Below are 23683 nucleotides of genomic sequence, written 5' to 3'. Positions count from 1 at the left end.
CAGAACCTCATAACTATGATGTGGTCTTCATCAGCTTGGTGAGCACATGGACTGACACTCAGTGTGGAGAGTCTGACCCTGCAGATCCTTACTATGTCACTAGCCCTTTCCCATGCAAGTAGTCCTATTTAAGAAGTCATAGCAGGTGCAGTGCTCGACGAGATCACACACTAGGGTGGTGCACTTCTGTACTGCTCTGTATTGCCGACTCTCCATTAATACTGCAAATGAGTCCACGCATTTAGGGAGTTAACAAAAGATAAATCCCACAGTCCTTACTCGGGCAAAACTCCTATTGACCTGAATGACGGGCACTACACAAAATGCGGCAGCGTATTTCTTATGTCACACTGACCCTAATGAAAGAAAGCAATATGATACAGGCGAGTGATTAAGCTGTATTGTCTCACCTTTAAGTCGTAGAACGGGTGAATGTGCTTGACTTTCATGTCTAAAGACTTAACAGGAACTGGACCAAGACCATCGGGAGCCTGAAACAATACAGTATTTTAAGACGATAATATACTGGGAATTTTCTTTTTCAGCTGAAATAAGTCATCAGTCCAGCCAGCTGGAAAAATGGGAAAAGAATTTTGGAAACATTTGACCAGCATTTTCTTCCTGTCTTTTTGGGTTGTTGAAATTTCAGTGAATTTTTTTCTCCCCCAAAAAAATCAAATTTCAGAAAATTTCAATCTGCTCCAGCCATCGCTGCATTATGATAAACTTGAGGGCAGTAAAGGGCAGTTAATAAAACGTAACACTCCATTTTTTTTCACTGTTTTGCCAGCACTTTTAATAAACCTATTGTCTGAATTAACAGTAGTTGGTGTTTTGTTTTTCTCATATAGCCACTATGGTATCCAAGGAATTTCACAGATGAATTCTCTGAGTTGGCATGTGCCTTGATTTTGGAGTCCTCATGGATTATGGTTTGTTGGCATTTCAATGTGCAATGGTCCTCAGCTCAGATAGGCGCTTAGATGTTCTCCAGGAAGTTAAAGACTCTTTGGGCTTTAACCCAGAAGCCTACGGAAAGCTGTAATAGGTCTAGCCATATGCATGATTTCCTTTGTTTGTTGTTTGAACACATCATGCATAAGGCTATGTTTATGTCATGGAGGTCATGGAAGACACAGAATCTGTGACTTCCAGAGACCTCCGAGACATTCTCTGTTTCAGCCTAAGGAACTGTGGGACTCTGGAGCTGGCAACCTGTGGGGTCCTGGCAGGATTCCAGCGACAGGTGACAGACTTCTGAGGGGGCCCTCCTCAGGGTTCCAGTGACGGGAGACAGCCTTGCGTGGGGAGAGGTCGCCTTGGGCGAGCAGCTGGGAGTGTTCCAAACAGGTCACAGCTTCCATGAATTTTTGTTTATTGCCTGTGACATGTCCGTGTCTTTTACGAAAAAAAACATGACAAAATCTTAGCCTTAGTCATGCTTTTAGTCCTTTAGCACAAATACTTGTAAGACAGCTACCACTGTAGCATCTAAATAAGGGGAGAGTGTGTTTCCAAATGGATAGAGCACTGGACACAGGCTAAGGAGATGTGAGTTCTATTCCTGGCTCTACCACGGGCCTGTTGGATGAGTCTGGGCAAGTCACTTAGTCCCACAGTTTCCCCATCTGTAAAATTGGGATAAATACACTAACCTTCTTTGTAAGCGCTTTGAGATCTACTGATGAAGAGGGCTATATAAGAGCTGGGTATTGTCATTAATAAGTATCCTGTTAGATAGTCTCACCACCTCTTTGACTCTTTGTATATGGGGGTTAACCTATATCAGTGTCAGAGCTAGTCTGTTTCTTCATGTGATATTGTTGTGTATCTCTTATCCCATGCACTCTGCAAGATCAGTCTCTCCCCTGGAGGAATCCTGCCAGTTATGTGCAAGAGGACTCCATTTGTGTGATTTTTCATCTGTGTCTGTGTCTCTACAGCAATTTAAAATAAAGAGCACATCTTCAACTACTCTTGAAATGGAATAAAGGTTCCATGCCCAACTCTACCCTTACTCATAAAGTTGCAACTCCCAGTGAGGTCAATGGGATCTTTACTGTAATCTTTAAAGAATCTTACACAGTGAAACCTGTCTTAAGGGACCCTGCAAGTGATGAACAAAACCAGGTGATTAACAGAAGTTGCAGATGATCTAAAACCTTTGGTTCATATACAAACAGTGTGTAAATCCATTCAATGATTCTGTATTGCAAGGAGCTCCAGACCTGCCGAACCATACAGACAGTTTTCAGATACAAACACATGATCTTAGAACAGAGCTCTCTAAAGAGTATTGGCCATTAGAGAGCTCTTTGTATTTGAGGACAAAAATTAATATGAGAAAGGGAAATGACCTTTTTGTTGGTCAGAAAGGTTAATGCACTGATTCTCTTCTATAATGTGCAGTGTGGGAATTCATTCTTTCTAGGAAACAAGAGTATAAGGTGTGTTACTAAGTGATACCGACATTTGGGGATATTTTTAGTACCCTTACAGCCACTTATCTCATTCTGACTCTGCACTGTACTGTGCTGGGCATTGCTCAGAGTTGGGAGATCATACAGAGTGCATATTTTAATGTAAACTTTAAAAACGTTGAGGAAAATTATTGAGCAATAATAGTTTTTAACCAGCTGACTAGGGCAGGGACCTTGCCTTCATATGTATGTAAAGTATGTACATCTATGGTATTATAGAAAGAGCCTGGTATTTGGTATAACAGAACTAATACCATGGTGTTTATACTTCCAGGGCCAGATACTCAACTAATGTACATTGTCATAGTTCCACCAACTATAGCAGCTGAAAATCTGGATCCAACCTTTCAGGCTAAATTCTCATTCACACTAATGCTGTTTTACCTTACTCTGGGTATCATATTTATACCCACTTCAGGTAAAGTGGCCTGAGCGTAAATGAGAATCAGATCTTTCATTTCTAGTAACTGATTTGTTGCCACTATAATCAAGGGACTTACCAGTTCATCAGACCACTGAGGTGGATGGTAGGTTGGGAATCTGAAAGGTAATATGCCATCTACAGACATGTTGAAAGCAACGCTCTTATGCTCTTCACCCGTAGCTGTTGAGCTGATGATTTTCAAACTGCTGTTTTCTGCCTCATGGAGAGAAAGAATCAAGATCTTGTAATAAATGTTAAGATATTATCTCAAAACAAAAACAAATCACAACACAGACTTTTAACTTCTTCCCAAGTCAGGATTTGCCCAGCCATTTTGATATAAATTGTAAGGTATTATTTCACAAGGCTCTAGATGCCACATTTAAGAGTAGACTTGGAAGCATTTGATTTTCATTGGTAAATGTTGGTAAACATGAATTTCACCAGACAAACACAATCTGAAAAAAATATTTCCATCAATAATATTCTAAAATTTACAGATAGGAGGAAGAAAAATGCTGCTTGAGAACATATTAGTTTGATTTAAGTATGTTTACTTTGTATATTTTGTATAATTTGTATTTTAACATTTACAAAACTTTAACTTTCAAATCTGTGCCTAGTGTCATTAAATAGTTAATATCTGTCTCCCCCTTGTCTGACTCACCCCCATTATTTCCCACACCTGCTAAAATTAAAATTGATAAAACTAAAAAAAGGTAACAATAAACATTGACATTATCCATCAAAATGAGAAAATGACAAAAATCTAACTCTGCCAAGCTCATTTAAGAGGAGGCAGGCACCATACTGGGATTGCTGGGTCAATTCAATGACAAGCCGTTCCCAACCTGCTCTTCTCTAGCAGTAGAATTTTTGCCCACTTGTTTCCCTTTTCTGCAAAGGTTTTCTTGTCTGTTTGTTTCTGCTCATGCTGCAGGGCATATATTTAAGCCCACAGATGCACCTAAGAATCCTTTGTACTGGCTGCCACAGCACCTCAGCTTTAAAGCACCTATGGAATTACTGTGATGGGTTTTGGGGAACTGCAATTGCCCACTGCAGAAAAAAAGAACTTCCTTTGGGAAAGGAAATGACATGGACAATGGACAAGGTGGGTTGCCAAACAGTGTGGTAAGCAGGAAGGAGAGAATGGTGAAGGAAGAGACTAAAATTCCATCATCACTTAGGACATCGATGCACCCCAGGGCTGGCCTTGTCTTGGACAGCTCAATGATTTATCAAAGGCTTATTTCATTTCCCCGCTGTTATAAAATGAGTAGCGTTTCTGTACTACCGCTTCCATTTCACTATGAGGAAATGATCCATTGCTGTTCTCTGCTTATCAAGAGCCAAGACCAATGTCACACAATTACTGCTAAGCATCTGTTCAGAAACAGTGACAGGAGACAAAAGGAGCAGCACTGGATGGATGGCTTTGTATATTCTGGTCCCACCCCAGGTTTTACTGCACCAAGTTCAAGCATTCTGACCTCATCACCTTCAAGATCCTTTCTCAACTCTGTCCCTCCTTTTTTGTCCTTGCTCACCTCTTCTCATGTTGCCTTCCGGCTCTCCTGCTCCACCAATGATACCAGCCTTCTCCACCTGTTTGCCTGCTTCTCAGACAAACATCTCCACACCTAGCACCCTATCCCTTATGCATGGAACATCTTCACTGAGCTGATCCCTACGGTCAATGCCGTCTCCCTTTCAAGTCCCTCTTCAAGACCCACTCCTTGCTTGATGCTAAAAATAACTGCCCAGCTAATAACAGATAAGCTTTGAGGCTCTCAAGGATTGTTAAAGTGTTCTTTAATGCCGGTAAATAATGTGTATCAAAATCATACATATTTCAACTATACCCATGTCCAATTTCCATCCCAAGATTGCAGGCTCTTGGGACTGTCTTTGTAGGTGTGTGTGCATGAGCTATACCTAACACATTGTGGGTGCTATTGGAATAACTGCAATAAATTGAGATAAGCTAAAATGCAAATGTCTTGTCCTACACTTTACCTGATACAGAGCTTTCTTCATCACTATGCTCTTTGATGTCCCTCTGTAGTCCACGGAACAAAAGTAATACACGATTTAGCCGCCACTGAATCAGGACCTAGGATAATTATTTAAAGTTTTCACGTTAATATTAAGTTGAATACTCTACAATTTACATTTATATTGACATGCAGTACTGACAGCTTTATTTATTCCTCACAGGTCACTTGGACTTCAGTTGAAAGGAGTTTTTTGATGTATTGTATAATTTTTGTCCCAGGGTATTTCTGTGTTTGGGTTTTTTTGTCAGTGTGGCAGGATGCATGTATTTGCTGCATATATTTTGACTCAAGACCAGCTAACTGTGACATTACATATATAAAACAGAAGACTGAAGAGGTGGCTGTACTGTCAATTTAAATATAGATTGTAAATATAAGCCTTCATCCTGTAATAGGATCTATGTGAAGGCAAAGATCTGCCCATGAGGATTCTGTTGCAGGACAGGACCATGGATGTGTTATTGCCCCTGTAGAGCAATGAAGTCTTAACATGCACTTGGGTACACTTTACACAACATTATGAAGTAGCAGCACAGAGTCATAGATTTTAGCGACAGAAGAGTCCATTTGAGCTCCTATGTAACACACATCATAGAATTTCACCCAGTTACCCATGCATTGAGCCTAATAACTCGTGTTTCACTAACGCATACATTTCAGCAAGGTATCCAGTCTTGAGCTGAAGACATCAAGAGATGGAGAACCTACACTGGCCATTGCATTTGGATTTATGGAAATGAATGGTAGAACTGCAGGGTAATATTTAAATCCAAACAGATAACTTTTCATTGATTTGATTTTTAGTTTCACAAAACCATTTTTCTTCGAATTTGGTTTTGCAAAAGTTATCAGTTTGTTTGTTTACAAATTCTAAATTTGGAGCCTTTAACATTTTATCTCTGTTTAACATTGATTTATTCTAATAGTGGCTTATGGATTTTTATTAAACCCTTTGTTTTCTGGAAAGGCTGTGGCACATTTATGACAAACAGTGAAACCAATGGGCTAAGTGTGTAGATTCCTTGAAGACAGCAAACTAAATTGGTGGGTTTTTTTGTGTGTTTCCCAAGACGTTGCTATTACACTGCATTTTGATTGTTCACGTTACCCGGCGAGCTGCTTGTTGAAATCGTCTTAGAATCCTGTGTCTGTTGGCCCAAGGATCGTTAAGGAGGAGGTCAAACTTGGGCTGGACACTTGGACACTGCAGAGCACGCAGAAAGTGAAAAGGTAGGTTTTAGTTGTTTTAATTAGATAGTGGAGGAATATCTAGCATTCATTCCATGGACTGAATCCATACAATATTTTCTAGCATTGAGGTTATACCATCTAAAAATGTCCAGTCAAATAATAAACTAATTCTGGTACTAGGCCATAGCACACTCTCAGTTTTTAAATTGAAATTCTCATTAATGGGTTCACTGGGAAGCCACTGTTAAATATTCAGAGACACAACATACTCATCTGTTGTGCTCGTGTAAACCTGGAGAAACTCCACTGAAGCAAGGCAGGAACACTACATAAATGTAACCAATTAGTGGTATAATAGGGGTGAAAATGATGGGCCAGATCCTGATCTTCTTGATACCTGTGTAAATCTAATCTAACGTCTTTTATCTTACGGATATTAGGGCCAAAACCTGGTCTCACTGAAATCAATGACAAAACTCCTTTTCCATTCAGTGCAAGCTGGTTTGGCCCTTACTCCAGATATAAACTGGTGGAACTGAGATCAGAATTTGGCCTGATATCCTATTGTAGATTGTACAAGAGTACACATACAGATACCCAAGGGTAATGACATTGGCTCAGTAAGTTCACCATAGGGTGAAACATTTAAAGAAAAGGGTGTGATCAACCAGAAATCCTATAGGTCCAATGGTAGTGAGCGAATTGCTCCTAGGAGAACCTTCATAAACAAGCAACCTGCACCGCAGGTTGGGCCTACATGTCATCCTTTATAGCAACAGCAGCATATAAATTACAACAGATGCATCGGCCTGCATATTTCTCCATGCAGTGTTTCCCACACTGTGCTGTCCTATGTATAGAGTGAGCAGCTGGTCCTAACGTTCTAAAAGTAGCACTGAAAATGAAACACAAATATAAACATTTTAGAGATCTCAAATTAATAGGAAAAGCAAATGATGCAGAACAGCTAGGTATGCGGTATTAGCATAATAGCCCATGTGGACGTACCTGTTCGACAGACCGGATACAACGTCTGAAAGAAACTTCCACTTTATTCCTTTGAAATTCTCTCTCTATAATGGGATCTCCCCTTTCGATCTGGTTTGCCATCAGTGAGAAGGTCCACATTAGTGCAAAGTATTTTATATGCTCTTTCGTCACTTATAGTTAATCACAACTGTAACATTCCACAACTAAACTGGTAGACAAAATGCACACTTGATACATTTCAGGGAGATGATGATCACTGTACTTTAGAAAGTCAAACTAAGTAATGTTCTGACTCTCAAGTCCCACTTCTGCAGCTACTATGGCATTGGAACATCCACTGAATTCCAATGCATGTAAGAGTCTGGGAGGACAGGTCCCATTTCAGGATAAGGGTTGGGGTATGGGATCAGACCCCCAGCATGGTCGGGCATCAAGGAAGTGAGTTGCACCCACTGCCTTCTCCCATGGCCTAATAAGAACAAAGTACCCACTTTTCTGTGCAGCAGAGACCAACTGCTAGATGGGCTACAAAACCAACACAGCAACAACTTCCAATCCTCAGCAGCACTGGACCAGAGAGCTCCTTCATTGTCCTTCTGCATATTGGCTGCAGTTTTCCTACCTTCTGTAACCTCCCACTCTGTATTTCATCTGCCACTGCTTTTAACGGTACTCTTTCTATAGAAGTCTTTCACATCACTGTTCAATTAGTAGTTTGCGCTGACATCACTTAACTTCACCATGCTGTAAAAGCCGTTCATGCTATTGGACTGAACGTTGATTCGTGCCTTTTAATTAATGGTGCCACTTTTCGCCAGGCTATTGATGTTTGACTTTTCCATTGCTGTCATTTGGTTACCTTGTCCTGTCTTAAATTCCTCATTGTCCTAAGAGTAACTTCCTCTGCCATTTGATTTAATGGTACCTTTTGAGTTGCTCCTCACTGCCAGCTGATGTGACTCTCCCTACCTTGTTTCATTATGCCACCTGGGTTTGTCTTCCTGATCCTCATTTCTGACCTCTCCCCCTCTCTCTCCTGTTCTCTTCCCCCATCCCAATGCCTCTCCCCTACTGTCCCATCTCTTGCACATGGTTAAATCCCTTAGTCCCCTCCAATCCAGGGCCATCTTCTCCTAATCTCATGCTCAACTATGTTTCCCTAAATCAGCTCAAATAAAACTTTTGAATGTATTAAACATTAAACAAATACATATAAAAAAAGAGTGAAATCCAAAAGATGAACATGCAGCTAATAAGACATCCTTATTTTATATTACTGTATGCCTCATTTTACTTCCTATTCCTCCTTTGTTTTAATTCACATAGTTGTGCCTGATGTTAGGGCATGAGCCTGCAAACACATATGTGAATAATGTAATCACATGAGGAGTCCCATTGATATTCATAAAAACAGGAGTACTTGTGAAACCTGTCAATTGATATTCATGTGAATAACGTTATTCCCATCTGAGAGTGTTTACAGGGGTGGGCTGAGGGCTCATAGGCTGTAAGCTATTTACAGGCCAAAGGCCAAGTTTTTCACATGTTCTGTGCAGAGCCATGCACATACAAGGCATTGTATAAATAGTAATAACGATAATAAGGATTTGGGAATAATAGGTGAGGGAATTAGCATCATTAACACTGGTATGTATCAACCTATTTCATAAAGCCAGCAGCCATCACAAACAGGGTATTCGTTCATTAGTCAGTTTTATTTAGTCCAAAAGTATAAATGATTTAAAAAATGCAGAACAAACAGTGAAGGCTAACCTTGTATTGCTCGTCTTCCTGCTGTCGTTCTTCGATAATCTCTCTCTTAAATTTCATAGAAACTGGATCTTTACCTGTATGAACTTGCCTGCATTTACAGTAGAGATGAGAAAAATCCTTGATGCAACATGCAGTTTGCTTTATTTAAAAGATAATGGACCTAACAGCCCTCTTTCTAAGGCTTCTATCCAGCAAATCCTTTGATTTAAATGGGACTACTCCCATTTAAATACTTTGCTGGACTGGGGCCTTACACGCTTTTTTAAACACAAGTCTAATTCCACTGACTTAATTTAACTCAGTGTGTGTTTGATTCTATACGCACTGAAGTTAATAGCAAAGCTCCCATTTACTTTATTGGTGCAGGATGAGGACAAATGGGAGTGGAATCTGGACCATGTTCAGCAGCTTTCTTTCTGAATGGCTGTCAAAATAAAATCACTGTGCTTATTGGCTACTACTACTAACTACTTATCAGATTCCTCTCAGGAAGAAGAATGTGAATAAAATAAAAGCAACTCATTTGTTAAATTAATCTACCATGATCGGAAATGGTGGTTTTAAGCATGAATAAATTTTGCTTGCTTAAAAATGAATAATTAACACTCACCACTTAAGCTGATTTGCTGCTTCTTCCTGAATATCTTGTTTGACTTTTAGTTCAAATACAGCTTCCTTCATCTGTCTTGTTTTTGCACCTTCATTACCTTGGTACAGGACTGTGGACAAGAACAGATAATTATTCCACCACATCTCAAACCAGAATTCTGTGTAAAACGAAAATACATTTTTGATGGGAAAACCTGACCGCTGCAATAATTAATCAAAAGAAAGGTTAAGGTGACACTTTCTTCAGAAACTAGGGTCATATTATGCCAGCCGTTTTGAAGCCAAGCTCTCCATCAGAAATCATCATGGAGTTCTGTTAAAAATTAAAAAACAAGATAAGCCCCCTCAAATTTATTTTATTCTGGATTGTTTCATTATGTTACCTTCTTTCAAGTGTTTAATCTTTAATTTGCCAGGCTCTTGAATCAAAACCGATGCCACAGCATAGGGATTTGATAAATCTGCTGGGAATCGCAGATTGTGGTATTCAATCTCCTGTGGGATAAAAATTATAAGGAAGAAATAAATTGTGTGTGTGGTGTTTAGGTATAAGGAATAGTATCAGCCCCTGGAGGTACTTTTGGTTAGTCATTCTCTGTACCTTTATTTTCTGAATTTGGCTGGATTGTGGATGCTTTAAATGGTCTTTTCTCCGTATCACTCGTTTTCCTAGTGACACTGTTTTCTTCTCCGAGAGAGTTTTATGTGTTTTAAATTCTTCCTTTCTAGATTTCAGAAGAAAAGACACAACTTTAATCAGTATTCTGAGAGCTGAGTAGGAGCCCACCACATGCCTGTCTGTGCCTTATAGATATACAAGAAGATTGTGATGGTGTCTCTCAAATTACAATGATGAGCACGTAACTTCCTAATCTTGCTACTTTACAATTCCCAGGAAGGATGAGAGATGTTCCAAAATATCTTATTGCCCCCTTGCTTCTGAAGGCCTTGGTGATTAGTGTGCTGATTGCATCTCAATCGGTGGAACAATATGTGGTGGAATGCTGTATGTTATTTTTAATTCATTAAAGTTTCACTTAATGCAGTCTAGTTGCATTTTAAGCATAATGATGGGCAATCAAGATATTTGGTGCATTTTAATAACACAATCTAAGTAGCATGGCAAAATAGCATGAAATCTTGTTTCATTAAGGTATTTTTAAAACAGAAATGGGCAAAAATATTCAAAGATAAATCAAATGCACATACATTAAACCCACATGGGGTGTTGATGTTCCTGTGAATACACATACATAGGGTTTTGAGTTAAACTGTGCAATCCACAACTGCATTTTCATCTGTGCTGTTCCATATTCAAATGGTGCATATTTAACAACCACATCCATTTTCCCACTGGCTGGAATTATCCCTGTACATGGGAACAAAATACATTCCATTTACACTGAAATCATGGGAGCACTCTACTTCTGAGTAAGCCCAATAAAAAGTGCTGAAATGGATCGTGGCCTACATTTTTAAGAGTAACCAGGGTTTCTGGGTGTCCCAATTTAATCCACGCATGTGCTAGAATCCTAGTATTAGTTTAATCTGAAGGTAAGAATGAAAATCCATCCAAGTCAAGTAAATTTTAAAACTGTTTCACTGTTAATATGTCAGAAATAAAGGCCAGATTATATTACCCTTATGGCTGCTCTTCACTGGGAAATTAGGTCATGTTAGAACATGACCTTGAGGAGCCATGTTAATTAAAATGTTAAACATGATTTAGCAGTTAGTGTGTACAGAGACCTTCATACTTAAAATGCTCATGGGTGAGCCCTATTGGAAACAGAGTTAAGCATGTCCATGACACCATGTTTAAAAAGGGTAGTCCCATTTATACCATGCTTAATATTATGTTAACTAACATGACTCCACAAGGAGTGTTCTAACATGACCTAATTTTGTGGTGGAATGAAGCTTTATGTTGAAGAGTAATTAGGTAAATTAAGCCCTGGTCTACACAGGGCGGGGCAGTTTGATCTAAGTTACGCAACTTCAGCTACGTGAATAACGTATCTGAAGTTGACGTACTTAGATCGATTTACCATGGTGTCTTCACCGCGGTGAGTCAACTGCTGCCACTCCCCCATTGATTCTGCCTGCACCTCTTGTGGTGCTGGAGTACAGGAGTCGACGGCAGAGTGCTTGGGGGTCGATTTAGCGTGTCTAGACTAGACGTGATAAATTGATCCTCGCTGGATCGATCGCTGTCCATCGATCTGGGGGGTAGTGTAGACATACCCTAAGAGGCATAAGGTACTACTCAATATGGGCAAGGACATCAAAGTCTGTCCCTAAATTTGAAAGATGTTTCCCTTTATTGTCCTATAAGAGCGAATGTTACTACAAGGAGATGAAAATTTCCAGTTGCTGTCTGTGCCTCTACCCACTTAGCTCTTACTATCTTCTTACTGTCATTTTTTCCATTTGCAAGGACAGAGAAGCTGAGGATACTAAGTCTGTCCCTTTGGATTTGGGAAAGCAAGACTTTGTTGCTGTCATATTGTAACTAATGAACATTTTGGATCTAATTCTAGGAATGGAGAATAGTTTAATTCTCTTGGAATTTATTCTACACAGCAGTGCTGGGAACAAATCCAGACCATCTGTTACATTTCCAATACCCATTTGTCTCACATGATGCTTTCCTCTACTGGAAAAAGATGTAACAAACAAGTGGATAACTAAGTAAACAAGAAAATGCTCTTTTGTTGGAGCATCATGTAGATTATTTAGAGAAGAGAAGCTCTCACTTTCCTACCTGCCTAACTGAAAGAGTGTGCAGAAAGTAGCTGTGACACTACACTGTGATTCAGATAGTCTAACTTGAAGGAGTTAAGTGGTATCTCCTTCCTATTGTTTCCATTGATGAGTTTTATTAAACTGAATATTTAACAAGATATAGGATGTCATTCATATCACAGTATAACGGGAGATGGGTATATTTTTCAGAAGTACCTAAGTGACTTAGGAATCTAAGTCCCATTTTCAGAATGACTTAGGCACCGAGGGCCAGATTTACAAAGATCTTTAGCTGCCTAAAGATGCACATGGATGCCCAGTGGGATTTACAAAGGCGCCTAAGTGAGTTAGGCACTTAAGTCCCATTGATTTTCAATGGGAGTTGGGCACCTAACCTGTATACATGCTTTTGGAAATCCCACTAGGTGCCTATCTGCATCTTTAGGCACCGCTGTATATGTAACTTCACACTACAAAAAAACCAGTTGAGTGTATGGTATCTTTGTCTGACTCATAATGGTCTGCCTCTTCTGCATATGCAGATACATGAAAATATGTGACTAAATGACATCCAAATGCTCTGTGCTCAGCACCTGTCTCCTGTAAAACCCATAGTCCCTGATTCTCAGTTATGCTAGGCCTCTTTATACGGCTATAGAAGTACAAAGTGGTGCTGAAGCAGCTCTAAATTACTCTGCCATGATGCAGCTGTATATCATATGCAGATTACATAATGCAGTCATCTATCATACGCAGATCACTAGATTTGTTACTGACCCAGGTATATTAATAATCTTATTAGGTTTTTCTGATATTTTTAATGAAGCAAAGACCAGCATGGCTGCCTTTTTGTTAGTTTCTCTCTCTCTCTCTCTGTATCATCAATAATATCAAACACCATGTGTAGAGTTGCACCACTGGTCTTCATTAGTGGCTAGATTTCTTGAGCAGGATGAGCTAATTATTTGTTGGAATTAGCTGTGTTACACCAAAATAGTGGCTATTAACTCCTCGGAAAACTTGCTTTAGAAGACACACCTTCCAGATCCTATTCATGTCTACATCACCCAAAGAGACTTGGGTCTACATCACCCACAGAGGACTTATGCTAGAAAGGAAAGATATATACTAGCTGCAAACAGTTTGATCTTCCACCAAAGTTGCTTGTTTGTTTTTCTATATGCATGGGTGGGGCTATGTTTCAACTGCACAGTCTGGGTTTAACTGCAAACTTTTGGGGGCAGGGACTGTATCTTCTAATGTGCATTTCAGAACATCACTGAGCACACAGTCATAAATAATAGCAAACAATTATTTGGATGTTCAGAGCTTTAAACAGATGTGGTCTACCTGAGATTGGCTGAATGGTAAAGGCTTTGTGAGGCTGAATGTAATCGATATGGAACTCAAACTCTATTGGACAGCTGCACTGCAAAGGGATCACATACTCCTTGCTGCAAAAGAAGAAAGGAAGAATTGTGAAAGAAAAATTAGTAATAATTATAATCAGTGATTACAGGCTCACATCTGGAAAATGACATTTTCTCCATCTAGAGCATGCATTGCAAGATATAGGAGTCATGGAGACGGACTATTGATAGTTACACAACTACTATGTCGTTTTAGAACACCTTCAGATTAGAAAATGAGAGGATAATATTGTCTTAATTGCTGTGTTGCTCTCCATCTCCTATACTTAGTTTCTCCTACGCATACATTTAAATTTATCTAATATAATTTTTAAGAGATTAATTATTGCTGTATGACATCACCTGTATGTTTTACAATCTGTACCATTTAGTAAAGACTAACATTCAAATTTAGACCCACACTGGCTATACAAACAGATATCAGCCCTAGGCTGCAGCCATCATGGGAACAGAACAAACCACACATGACATATGTTAAGTATGTTGCACAATGGTTTATTGGAAAGCACTCAGATACTGTGGAGATGAGCGTGGTGTATAAATCTACGTAGGACAGAATCAGTGAATGTTATTCTCCTACCTACTCTTGCCTCTGAGCTGGAATCGCAGCTGGAATCAGTAACAAGAACCAGGTAGTGTTGTTACATATTTTCCAAGGCTGTAAATATGACTGTCTCTAATTAAAGACCTTCTGGAAATGAATTATTGGGAACAAACTCAGAACTGCCACAACACGTTGGCTGCAGTTCACTACAACCGAACAGGTCATTTGTTAAAGTACCAGCTGAAAAAGGAAAATCATGTTAGAGAGTCCACATTTCAGACAGGCCTCATTTCAATCTGTGGAAAAAACATGGTTTAGTTCAGAACTAAACAATGCTTTTTTCCTTGTATCACTTGGAGAACAGGAGTTGCTGTTGCAAGTAGCCCCACCTATCCCCAATCCCATTGTTCTGGACAATTGTTAACAAGGGGATAGCTCTAGGACACTTACGGCTTTTTATTCATTTGGTTTTTTAAAGAGACACTGTCAGGTTAACAATCAGAGATGAATAAACATTCTTTTCCTCTACAAATAATACCTCGAAGCTGAAATAAATATTAAAAATTGAATTTGCTTTTCAATATTTATTCTACTTCCCTCAGCTTGGACACTGAACATAGACTAAACAATTTATCTCTAGTTTCAAGTTCGCTTCTCGTGTCTTATGCACCAGTACAATGATGCAAAGCTGAAGTTGACAATAGTGAAGGAAGTGTTCACTTTTAAAAAGGCCATTTCCATTAGAATTTAAAAAAAAATTAATACAAACATTTCTATTAGTCTTCGGTTTTGTTAAAGCTTATTTTCTACCCAATCTAAATTTGGGGGCAAATTTTGTTTATCTGTGTTTCTTTAAAATCCCTAATGATTGAAAACGAATGTGAATTTGTTGTTCAGTTCTCATTCACATAAATCAATAATGGAGTCATTTAAGATCTAATTCTGCACCCACTGCAGTCACTGGGAGTTCTGCCACTGATGATGTCCTTGGAGACCAAGCATGTAAAGTGGTGAGCACCTAAACACAGGACGGGGCCTTGGAGCAATTATTAGTACTGAGCAAGGGCCTGATTCTCATTCCCACGTTGGCAGTGTAAAGAGGGTTTCAGCCAAATGAGAAATAAGCCCTCACTCTTTCTAAAGTTGTGTCTTTTTTTGTGTGCATCTATTCTCATGTGCCTAACTTGGGACAACGGTTTGGTGAAACCCTGGAGATCATCCTGCAAATCTAGAAACTTATTTGACACAAGATTACTCCTGCTTTTAATAACTATTTGGCTGATATTATGTCCTGCTGATTAGCAAGGAATGCATTTTATACACAGTGCTCCTTTGGAAAGCATACTTTTAAAAGGTTAGGGAAATAAAGAATAACAGTGAGTGCCTTTATTTTACAATTTTCAGTTACAGCCTGTGTCTTAACTGTAACCTGCTCTGGGAGTTAAAAGAGAAGGGAGCACTTTGCCTTAAACATCTGATCATTGTATTATATTGTTGTAACCAAGGCAATTACATAGTCATGGAGCTCTAGGGACAACACAGCCTAAGACATAACCAGAGCTCTGAGCTGGAAATAACTCTGTGTAGCTCACTGCAGATTCAGGGTTCATGGTGAGTGGGTTGCCCAGTTGCGGAGCTGGAATTTCATTTATGTGCGGAGGTTGATTGTTTGGAGAGGGAGTTTCTAGAATCGGAAAGATAAGTGAATAAAAAGAGCTCTGGGGCTGAGTTTAGCGTATTCCTGTATGAGAAGTGGAATAAGGTGTTCTGGTCTATGCCACTTTTATATTGGTATAATTAGGTGCTGGGTGGGTGTGACTATTTCAGTAAAAAAAAATCACACCCATAACCAAAACAGTTCTACTGATACAAAAACTGTATGCAGACCAGACCTTACGGTCAATTTCTAGATTCTCAAAATACATCTTAAATGGAGCAAAGACCTATGCTGGCTCCCTGCATAGGGGGGATTTCACTCTTAAAGATAAATCAAAGCTAGATCAAAAGTGAATCAATGTCAACTGATAGTAGCTGAGGTTCTGGCCTTATGTCTCTATAGAGGTTTAGTTTACGCAGAGTTCAGTCTTCTATGAACACACTCTTGAAAAGAAGTCCTGTGTAGTGGTTTTGCAATATGTATGGTAGGTGACTTAATTAAAACTTCTAAGGTCTTATGTTTAGCCAGTAGATTAAAAACAAAAAATAGATATTTTAATTTTTGCAAGCCTTAAAAAAAACCCCGATTTGTCACCTTTACTCACCTCTGTCCAAGCGAAACATCTGATAAGCTTATAAATGATGGAAATTCTACAACATTCACAGCAGGGTAGCCATGGATAGGAACAAGCAGAGTGTCATCTCCCTGGAAGAAATGGGGGAAAGTACTGATTTAACAGAATTCATTAATGTTATGTATAGAAAGAGGGGCTAATTTAGAATCACACTTCAGGAATCAGGTGCCTATCCGGTGACCTCAGCACCTTTTTGAGCAGTACTTAACAGTTAGGAGACATGTGTAACGCCTTCTCTAGCATTTCATAGACTGAGATTGTAGAAACCTCGCTCCTTTCTAAGTACCCCTCAGCTTTTCTCTACCTCTAGAAGCTATGTCTGGAGCTCTCCCACGTCTGCTCAGCTAACGCATTACCATGTTACCATCTGTGAAAGCTGCATCGAGTACAGTCTGACTTGTGGAAGAAAGGATTATTGAACCAGGCTGAGGGCCCACAACTCTAGTACATTTTTCTGAGGTCTTCAGAGTCCATGAATAATTTAGAGTAAAAAATGTTGGATGCCTTAATATGGGCACCTGTACCCATATTTAGCCATCTATATCAAAGTGTCCTAATAGTTGATGTTTTTTTGTGGATTTGTGCCAGGCTCTGGATAATAATGTATTTTTGCAGTGAATATTATTTTGATTGACAGCAGGCCAAAAAGTAAGGCGGTCTACATTGGGCATAATGAAAGAGAGATCAATGATGCACTAAAGAGGACTATGGAGTAATATGAATGTCTATGCTTTATTATCATGCCCTGTAAAATATTTGTACTACATTACAGCCAGAACGAGACACTTTTATCTGAGATACTTCTTACCGGACAGTGAATTCTGATACAGTCATAGTAATATCGCCACTCATCAGGACAAAAATCAACTGTAACAGCAAATGACAAGCCGGGGACAAGCCGATGCTATAAAATAACACAGATTATAAACGAGGAGGCCCTTTAATGCTGTTTGTGTGCAATGTTATCAAGTGCAAAATCAAATATGAACAAACTGATGGTTATTTTTGACACTCACTGTTTTGTTGTATTTGATCTGAAAGTATTTTGTCTGGGGCGGTATAATGTGAAGATTTATGACATCACCAGAAATATTTACCAGATTCTGTAGAAGACAAAAAAAATTATTTTTATAAGAACATTTGGGAATATTGTAAAGCTGCATTTTTCTGAGACCATACTTAACAAAGACAGTCTGTTAAACCATGAAATAATAGATTGAATGTTGACAGAGAAAATGTTGAATGTTATTAATTATCACTTGAATTACCACAGTGACTCAGCACTTTAGAGATGGACCAGGAGCCCAGTGTGCTAGGTGCTGTAGAAACACATAATGGAAAGGTGGTCCTGCTTCAGAGAGTTTATAGTCTTGTTCAGAATGTCAAAATACAACACAACCGGTAGCTGATTTAAAAAAGAAAATTGTTTAAGTCTTGTATGCAGAATCTCCCAATCACAGAGGACCAACTCCTAATACCTTCCGCATGATGAGTTGGACCTTATTCCACAAGCAATCTCTTTGAAATTAGTGGGACTACTTGGAAAGTAAAATGCTATCTGTCAAATCAGAATCTGGCTCAAAGTGTTTTTCCCTTAAATATAAAAGGATTCGAAAATGAAATTACTTATTTATAATTACTTTGTATAGAGGCCTTTCAGACAAAAGGAAATTAAATAACTTTATTTTCTGGAGGTTTCTGGAGTTTTCATTTAGATCACAAAACTTTGAACAGTGGTGGTTCTGCCAGCAAAGATCAATGGTTATATTAGCCTTCTTCCCAATTATAAGCAACATTAGCAGCTGTTGTTAGAACAGAATAGCTTTCCCAAAGGAAGGATGCTTGCCGAGGTAGCTGCTCAGGTCCTCAAAACTGGGTAGAGCCCATATGCACTTTTCAGGGCATCAGGAGTTCCCTGAACAACCCTTGGCAGCCAGAGTAATATTTACTTATTAGGACCCAACTGAGATTGTGCTGCACACTTAACAAACACATAGTCTGAGACTGTCTCTGCCCCCAAAGAACTTACAGCCTAAACAGACAAAACAGACAAAGGCTGGGAGCAGAAACAGACATGACTTGCCCAAGGTGACTCAAAAGGCAAGTGGTAGAAAGCAGCTATCGAACCCAGGTGTCCTGACTCTCAGTCCAGCTCCCCATACACCAGATCAAACTGCCTCTAAAAGAGGACTGAAGGCATTTTCAAAGTTTCCTTTGATTAATGAGCACATGTGCAGCCAAATGCAATCATAGTGACCCAGGAAAGTTTTGGGGAGGATCTACCATTAGCTTTATGGCAAAGTATCCTGTTAGAGGACTCCAAAGGGCAGGAGGGCATATTGGCCAGGAGGACAGAAGATTGTTGAGCAATATGCACAGTGTACATGGATTATCCCTTTACAATGTATTAGCTATTCCCAGCTTCAAGACATACCAGGATCTGCTGGTGATGTTTTTCAATTTCATACCCTCCATAATGCAATACAGCAGGCTTAGCCTGTATGACCTTGTTTCTCAGAAGTTTTGCATAAATCTCTGCAATGAAAGATAAGAAAACATGAAAGAAGGAGACTGGGCTACCTAAATGCCATTACTATTAATTACGTTTATTTAATATCTGTATGTAGCACCATAACCATGCACGAGAGAGAGTACAAAGATATAGGGCTGGATCCTCTTATCTGAGCTGTACTTGACGCAGAACGAGGGAGGGGAATGAAAGTATCTTTATGCCACCTCTGCGGATCCATGATTCAGAGGCCAGCCTCACCCCTGGCACAATATTAAATTGCATCTGGCTTCTGATGGCTCCAAGGTCCATTCCAAAAGCTTGGGATTAGCCAATCACAGTGTTATTACAGGCACGCCCCCTTTTCTCTGGTCATACCCTCTACATCCAGGCCGGGAGGGAGGCAGAGCTGCTATGCCACAGAATGGGACTCCAAAAAGAGCAGGACTGGGTCTCTGAAAAGTAACAATGTTCTTGACCCTTTGTCCCAATGTTCCGGCCTGGAGGATGGTCAGACAGCAGACTACTTACTCGACTCCAGCAGGTGATTGGGGATACCATTTCCCTTTTGAGGCTCCTCCACGAGGTTGTCCAAAAGGATGGTGGGTACTTTCTTAAACGATTTTTCTGCATGACTGAATTCTAAAGGGGCTGACTGAACCACCTCCATGCTGGCATGGAAATGTAGGCCCACGAGTACCAAGATATGTCATTACCTGTGATCAAGCACAAAATTGTAATCTTAACACGAAATATCATGCTGATTGGTACAGACTCATTCTCTCCTTGTACTCATTGTATCCAGCAGGAACTTCTCCAAATTAGTTCCCAGAGCAAATCTTTAGACAAACATCCAATCTTGATTGAAAAATTGTCGAGATGTAGAATCCACCACAACCCTTGGTAAGTTGTTCCAATGGTCAATTACTTGCACTGTTAAATATGTACACCTTATTTCCAGTCGGAATTTGTCTAGCTTTGACTTCCAGCCACTGAATGAGTTTGCCCTAGATAAGATGGACCAGCCTCCCTGCTTCCCCTGCACAGGCATTACCATGCACACTCTACTATCTCCTGTTGGAGATATTCTAGTATCTCTCAATGGAGCCTGGATGGCTGTGTGTGTGTAAGAGACCCTTTGTTCCCCTCAGTGTCCTCCAACACAACCAAAGGCAGAAAAGGTCCGTTTGATAAATTCATTGTTTGGATGGGTTATTTATTTAACCAAGATAAATGTATAATTCAGCAAGCCAAGGAGTATGGATCCTGTTTAAGTAAGCACAGTTATCAGAACAGAAACTTATCTAGAGAAATGTCCAAAACATTGTGCAATAAGGAAACCAGACATAATCCACATGGAAGCTTGCTCACAAGTATAACATAGGCCCCTTACCTCCCCCATCTCCCACACCTGCTGCACGGAGGAGAGGGGAACAAAGCTTTGGCACATGCATGGATAGGAAAAGCCGCTATGCCAGATGCTTCCCTTCTTCAAGTAGCCTCCCCTTTCCCCCCTTCTCCACAAATGTTCTTTTGACCCTGGGTTAAAAACAATCGCATGCTTGATGCAACATTCACTCTAGCAAGTGAAACCACCCCTACTCAATGTGTGGCTCTGTTCCCCTCCAGTGATAGCTGGGCCACATACGGAGGTTGATGAGCCTCGTACAGACTTAGCTAACAGAGTTGGGTCTTTTAACTCAGATACTAGAAACTCAGGCTTTAAGATCCAGAGGTCCCACATCAATTCCCACTGCAGAAAACCCATCCAGGAGTACAGCATTACACATGCTTTACAATTCTTATTGTCTTATAGCGCCTACAGGCCTATAGCTACAGGCTACAACTACGATGGTTGGGGAAGAGCTCCAGAGAGGAGCATCATAGAAAGACACTCCACACAAGTTTCTCTGATCTGAGGAACAGAGACTCACAGATCCCTGGTACTTTGTTTAATGGTCCTTCGTCCTGCTCTCTGTTTGTCTAGCCTCCTTTAAGCTATAAGCTCTTTGGGGCAGGGTCTGTGCTTTTCTCCTAAGCACATAAAATGCCATGTTGATTTCTGGCCCTGCATAATGTTTATTAGTAAAGGAGCATGCTTTGGCTTTACAGGTTAGCTTTTCTGGATTCAATACTTTACACAAATCAGGGAGAGAAAACATCACTATTGTGCAGGGCAAAGGTAATTTTATACTGGTCCCAACAAAATGGACACAACAAGGTGCTGAAACAATTGTAAATAGGAGGTCACTTTCTCCCATTTGTGTTACATAAATTTATATTTTAAAATTTGAACTATAAAATCACCATCAGCATCCTCCTTGCTACTGTCCCTCATTAGGTGTAAAAGGTGTGAAAAGCAGGTGATGGAATGCCATTAGGAAAGTATTCTTTCATATAGGTTCATATCAGTAACTGACAACAGCAAACCCCACCACCCATCTACATTACAAACCGTCCATATTATTCCCTCCCACAATACCTGTGTCTCCCTTTAAGACCCTGATCCTACAACTACTGGGGCAGGACAGTCAGTTGGACTACTCTGTGTAATAAACATTATGGGTGAAATCCTGGCCCCACTGAAGTCAATGGCAAAACTCACATTGACTTAAATAAGGCTAGGATTTCACTGTACATCTATTAATATTTGAGCCATTAGATCTTTTTGTGTCTTGTAGAGCACCGAGCACACTTAACAAGTAATAAATTAAATACATAAGAATACAATTAATTGCACCTACAATTACAATAAATTAAATACATAAGAATACAATTAATTAATGGATGGGATTTTCAAAAGCACCTAAGTGAGTTAGGAGCAATGGAAGTTATGCTCCAAAGTCAATGAAGCACTTTTGAAAATTCCACTCACATTGGTGAAGATGCTGCTGCTGATTTAACTCCCAGGTCTCTTGATGCCTTAGTGTCACAGGCTTCCTATTATAACAAGAGTGTTTTGCATATTTTTTCAATTACTTTAAATAAATCTTCACGTTTTATGTTATGAAGCTAAAAGTTTCATTATTTTATACACTATCATAAAAAAGGTAAAGCACGCTGTCTTGAGACTGACTGCCTTAATTATTAGTACTGGGCTGTGTCTCACACCAGGTGAGAATCTGAATGGAGGAGATTTAAAATAATTCAGTGTTGGATTATAAGAGCCAAAGTTTCAATATAATTGTGCCCAGGAGGACACATATCCTTGGCACGCACAAAACCCACACAATTGTATTTGGAAATCATAGCCCTGATCCTGCATGGGCTCTGTGCAGGCAGAGACCACCTGTGTGGAGCTGTTTGCAGGCTCAGGACCACAGTAACGAGGATTAAAATCAGTGGGAATTAGGCACCTAAACAACTTTGAGGATCTACGCCTGAGGTGCTTAGTTACCTGACTGGCATGCACACACTCAGGTTTCTGCACGTAAACTGGGTTAGTGTGCATTCAGATGGACTCCAGATACACAATTACCTGACTGGTACCTGCAAACAGACACGCTTGCAAATTCTCCATTGTTAAAACGCTGCCCCTAAACATCTCACTGAAACACACACATGTGGCAAAAGTCCCTGCCTCCCCCAGAGGGATAGACTCCCTTAAAGCGAGTCCCCAGGCTCAGAGAAGGGCAGGAGATGTAGGGCAGCGGGTCTGTTTGCACTGAGGTGCTGTGGGGGGCTTGTACGCTGCTGCACCAGAGTCCTGGACACCCACCACAGGGCAGGCTGCCAGCCACTCACCTGCACTCAGCCTGCAGCCAACTTCTGCACCTACCTCACGTGCAGGCCACAGCCCAGAGCCTTGTCCACAGCCATGAGTGAGAGGGGGCGATGGGCAGGGAGGGGGAGCAGGGCAGCCCAGCCTAGCAACCTGCCTGGCCTGGGCACAACAGGGCCAGCAGCAGCATCTCCCCAGCCCAGCTCCTCTCCCCTGGTTGCTAGGCTAACATCAACTCAGTTCCAAGACAAAGCCTGCAGCGGGCTGTACCATCTTCAGCTCTGGCACAGGGGGAGAAGTGGCAAAGTTTGGGGGGAAGAAATTAAAGAAAAACACCTGGATTTTTTCCCACCCCTTCTAAGTGTTTTTTCCTAATGTTTACATGTTTAGCCTCCAAATCTCTTTTCAGTGGTTTGTAAAAGGGTTTGTGGGAGTGAGCTTAGCTCTAGGCAGTACCACCACTGAGTTAGAAAGGTGTAGGCTGGGAATCTGTAGAGCAGAGAAGCTGGGTCCTGTAGGCCAGGTCTGTGGTTTTCAACCTTTTTTAATTTGCAGACACCCCTAAACACTTTTGAATGGAAGCATGGCCGCTTTTGGAAATCTTAGACGTAGTCCGCGGACCCCAGAAGTGACTCTCAACCTTTCCAGACTCTGGTACCCCTTTCAGGAGTCTGATTTGTCTTGCATACCCCCAAGTTGCACCTCACCTAAAAACTATTTGCTTACAAAATCAGACATAAAAATACGAAGTGTCACCACACACTAATACTGAGAAACTGCTGACTTCCTCATTTTTGCCGTATCATTATAAAATAAATCAATTGGAATATATTGTACTTACATTTCAGTGTATAGTACGTAGAGCAGTATAAACAAGTTGTTGTCTGTATGAAATTTTAGTTTGTACTGACTTCGC

The 23683-nt window shown here is 40.2% G+C and overlaps 1 protein-coding gene across 3 annotated transcripts in view; it reads right to left on the bottom strand.

Moving 5' to 3' along the window:
- CFAP221 (cilia and flagella associated protein 221) overlaps positions 1-22964 on the bottom strand; it is a 32316-nt gene extending 9352 nt beyond the window's left edge. Inside the window, exons 1-18 of one of the 3 annotated variants that reach the window (XM_032794019.2) lie at positions 22791-22964; positions 19843-19979; positions 19578-19762; positions 18972-19072; positions 17554-17640; positions 17346-17441; positions 16508-16608; positions 13623-13726; positions 10737-10896; positions 10129-10252; positions 9911-10022; positions 9529-9637; positions 8919-9006; positions 7164-7253; positions 6073-6168; positions 4924-5020; positions 2981-3117; positions 411-491 (exon numbers count right to left, since the gene is read on the bottom strand). In XM_032794019.2, the coding sequence (XP_032649910.1) occupies positions 411-491; positions 2981-3117; positions 4924-5020; positions 6073-6168; positions 7164-7253; positions 8919-9006; positions 9529-9637; positions 9911-10022; positions 10129-10252; positions 10737-10896; positions 13623-13726; positions 16508-16608; positions 17346-17441; positions 17554-17640; positions 18972-19072; positions 19578-19716 (1722 nt within the window). In that variant the 5' untranslated portion in view covers positions 19717-19762; positions 19843-19979; positions 22791-22964. The remainder of the gene's footprint in view (positions 1-410; positions 492-2980; positions 3118-4923; positions 5021-6072; positions 6169-7163; positions 7254-8918; positions 9007-9528; positions 9638-9910; positions 10023-10128; positions 10253-10736; positions 10897-13622; positions 13727-16507; positions 16609-17345; positions 17442-17553; positions 17641-18971; positions 19073-19577; positions 19763-19842; positions 19980-22790) is intronic. The other 2 variants (XM_032794018.2, XM_032794020.2) reach the window with 2 other exon arrangements.
- Between the last annotated feature and the right edge of the window lie 719 nt (positions 22965-23683).

This window comes from Chelonoidis abingdonii, chromosome 10, assembly GCF_003597395.2.
Source record: "Chelonoidis abingdonii isolate Lonesome George chromosome 10, CheloAbing_2.0, whole genome shotgun sequence".
NCBI classification, from domain to species: Eukaryota; Metazoa; Chordata; order Testudines; family Testudinidae; genus Chelonoidis; species Chelonoidis abingdonii.
The sequence above is the reverse complement of the archived record's forward strand: the minus strand, read 5'-3'. Positions and strand labels throughout refer to the sequence as shown.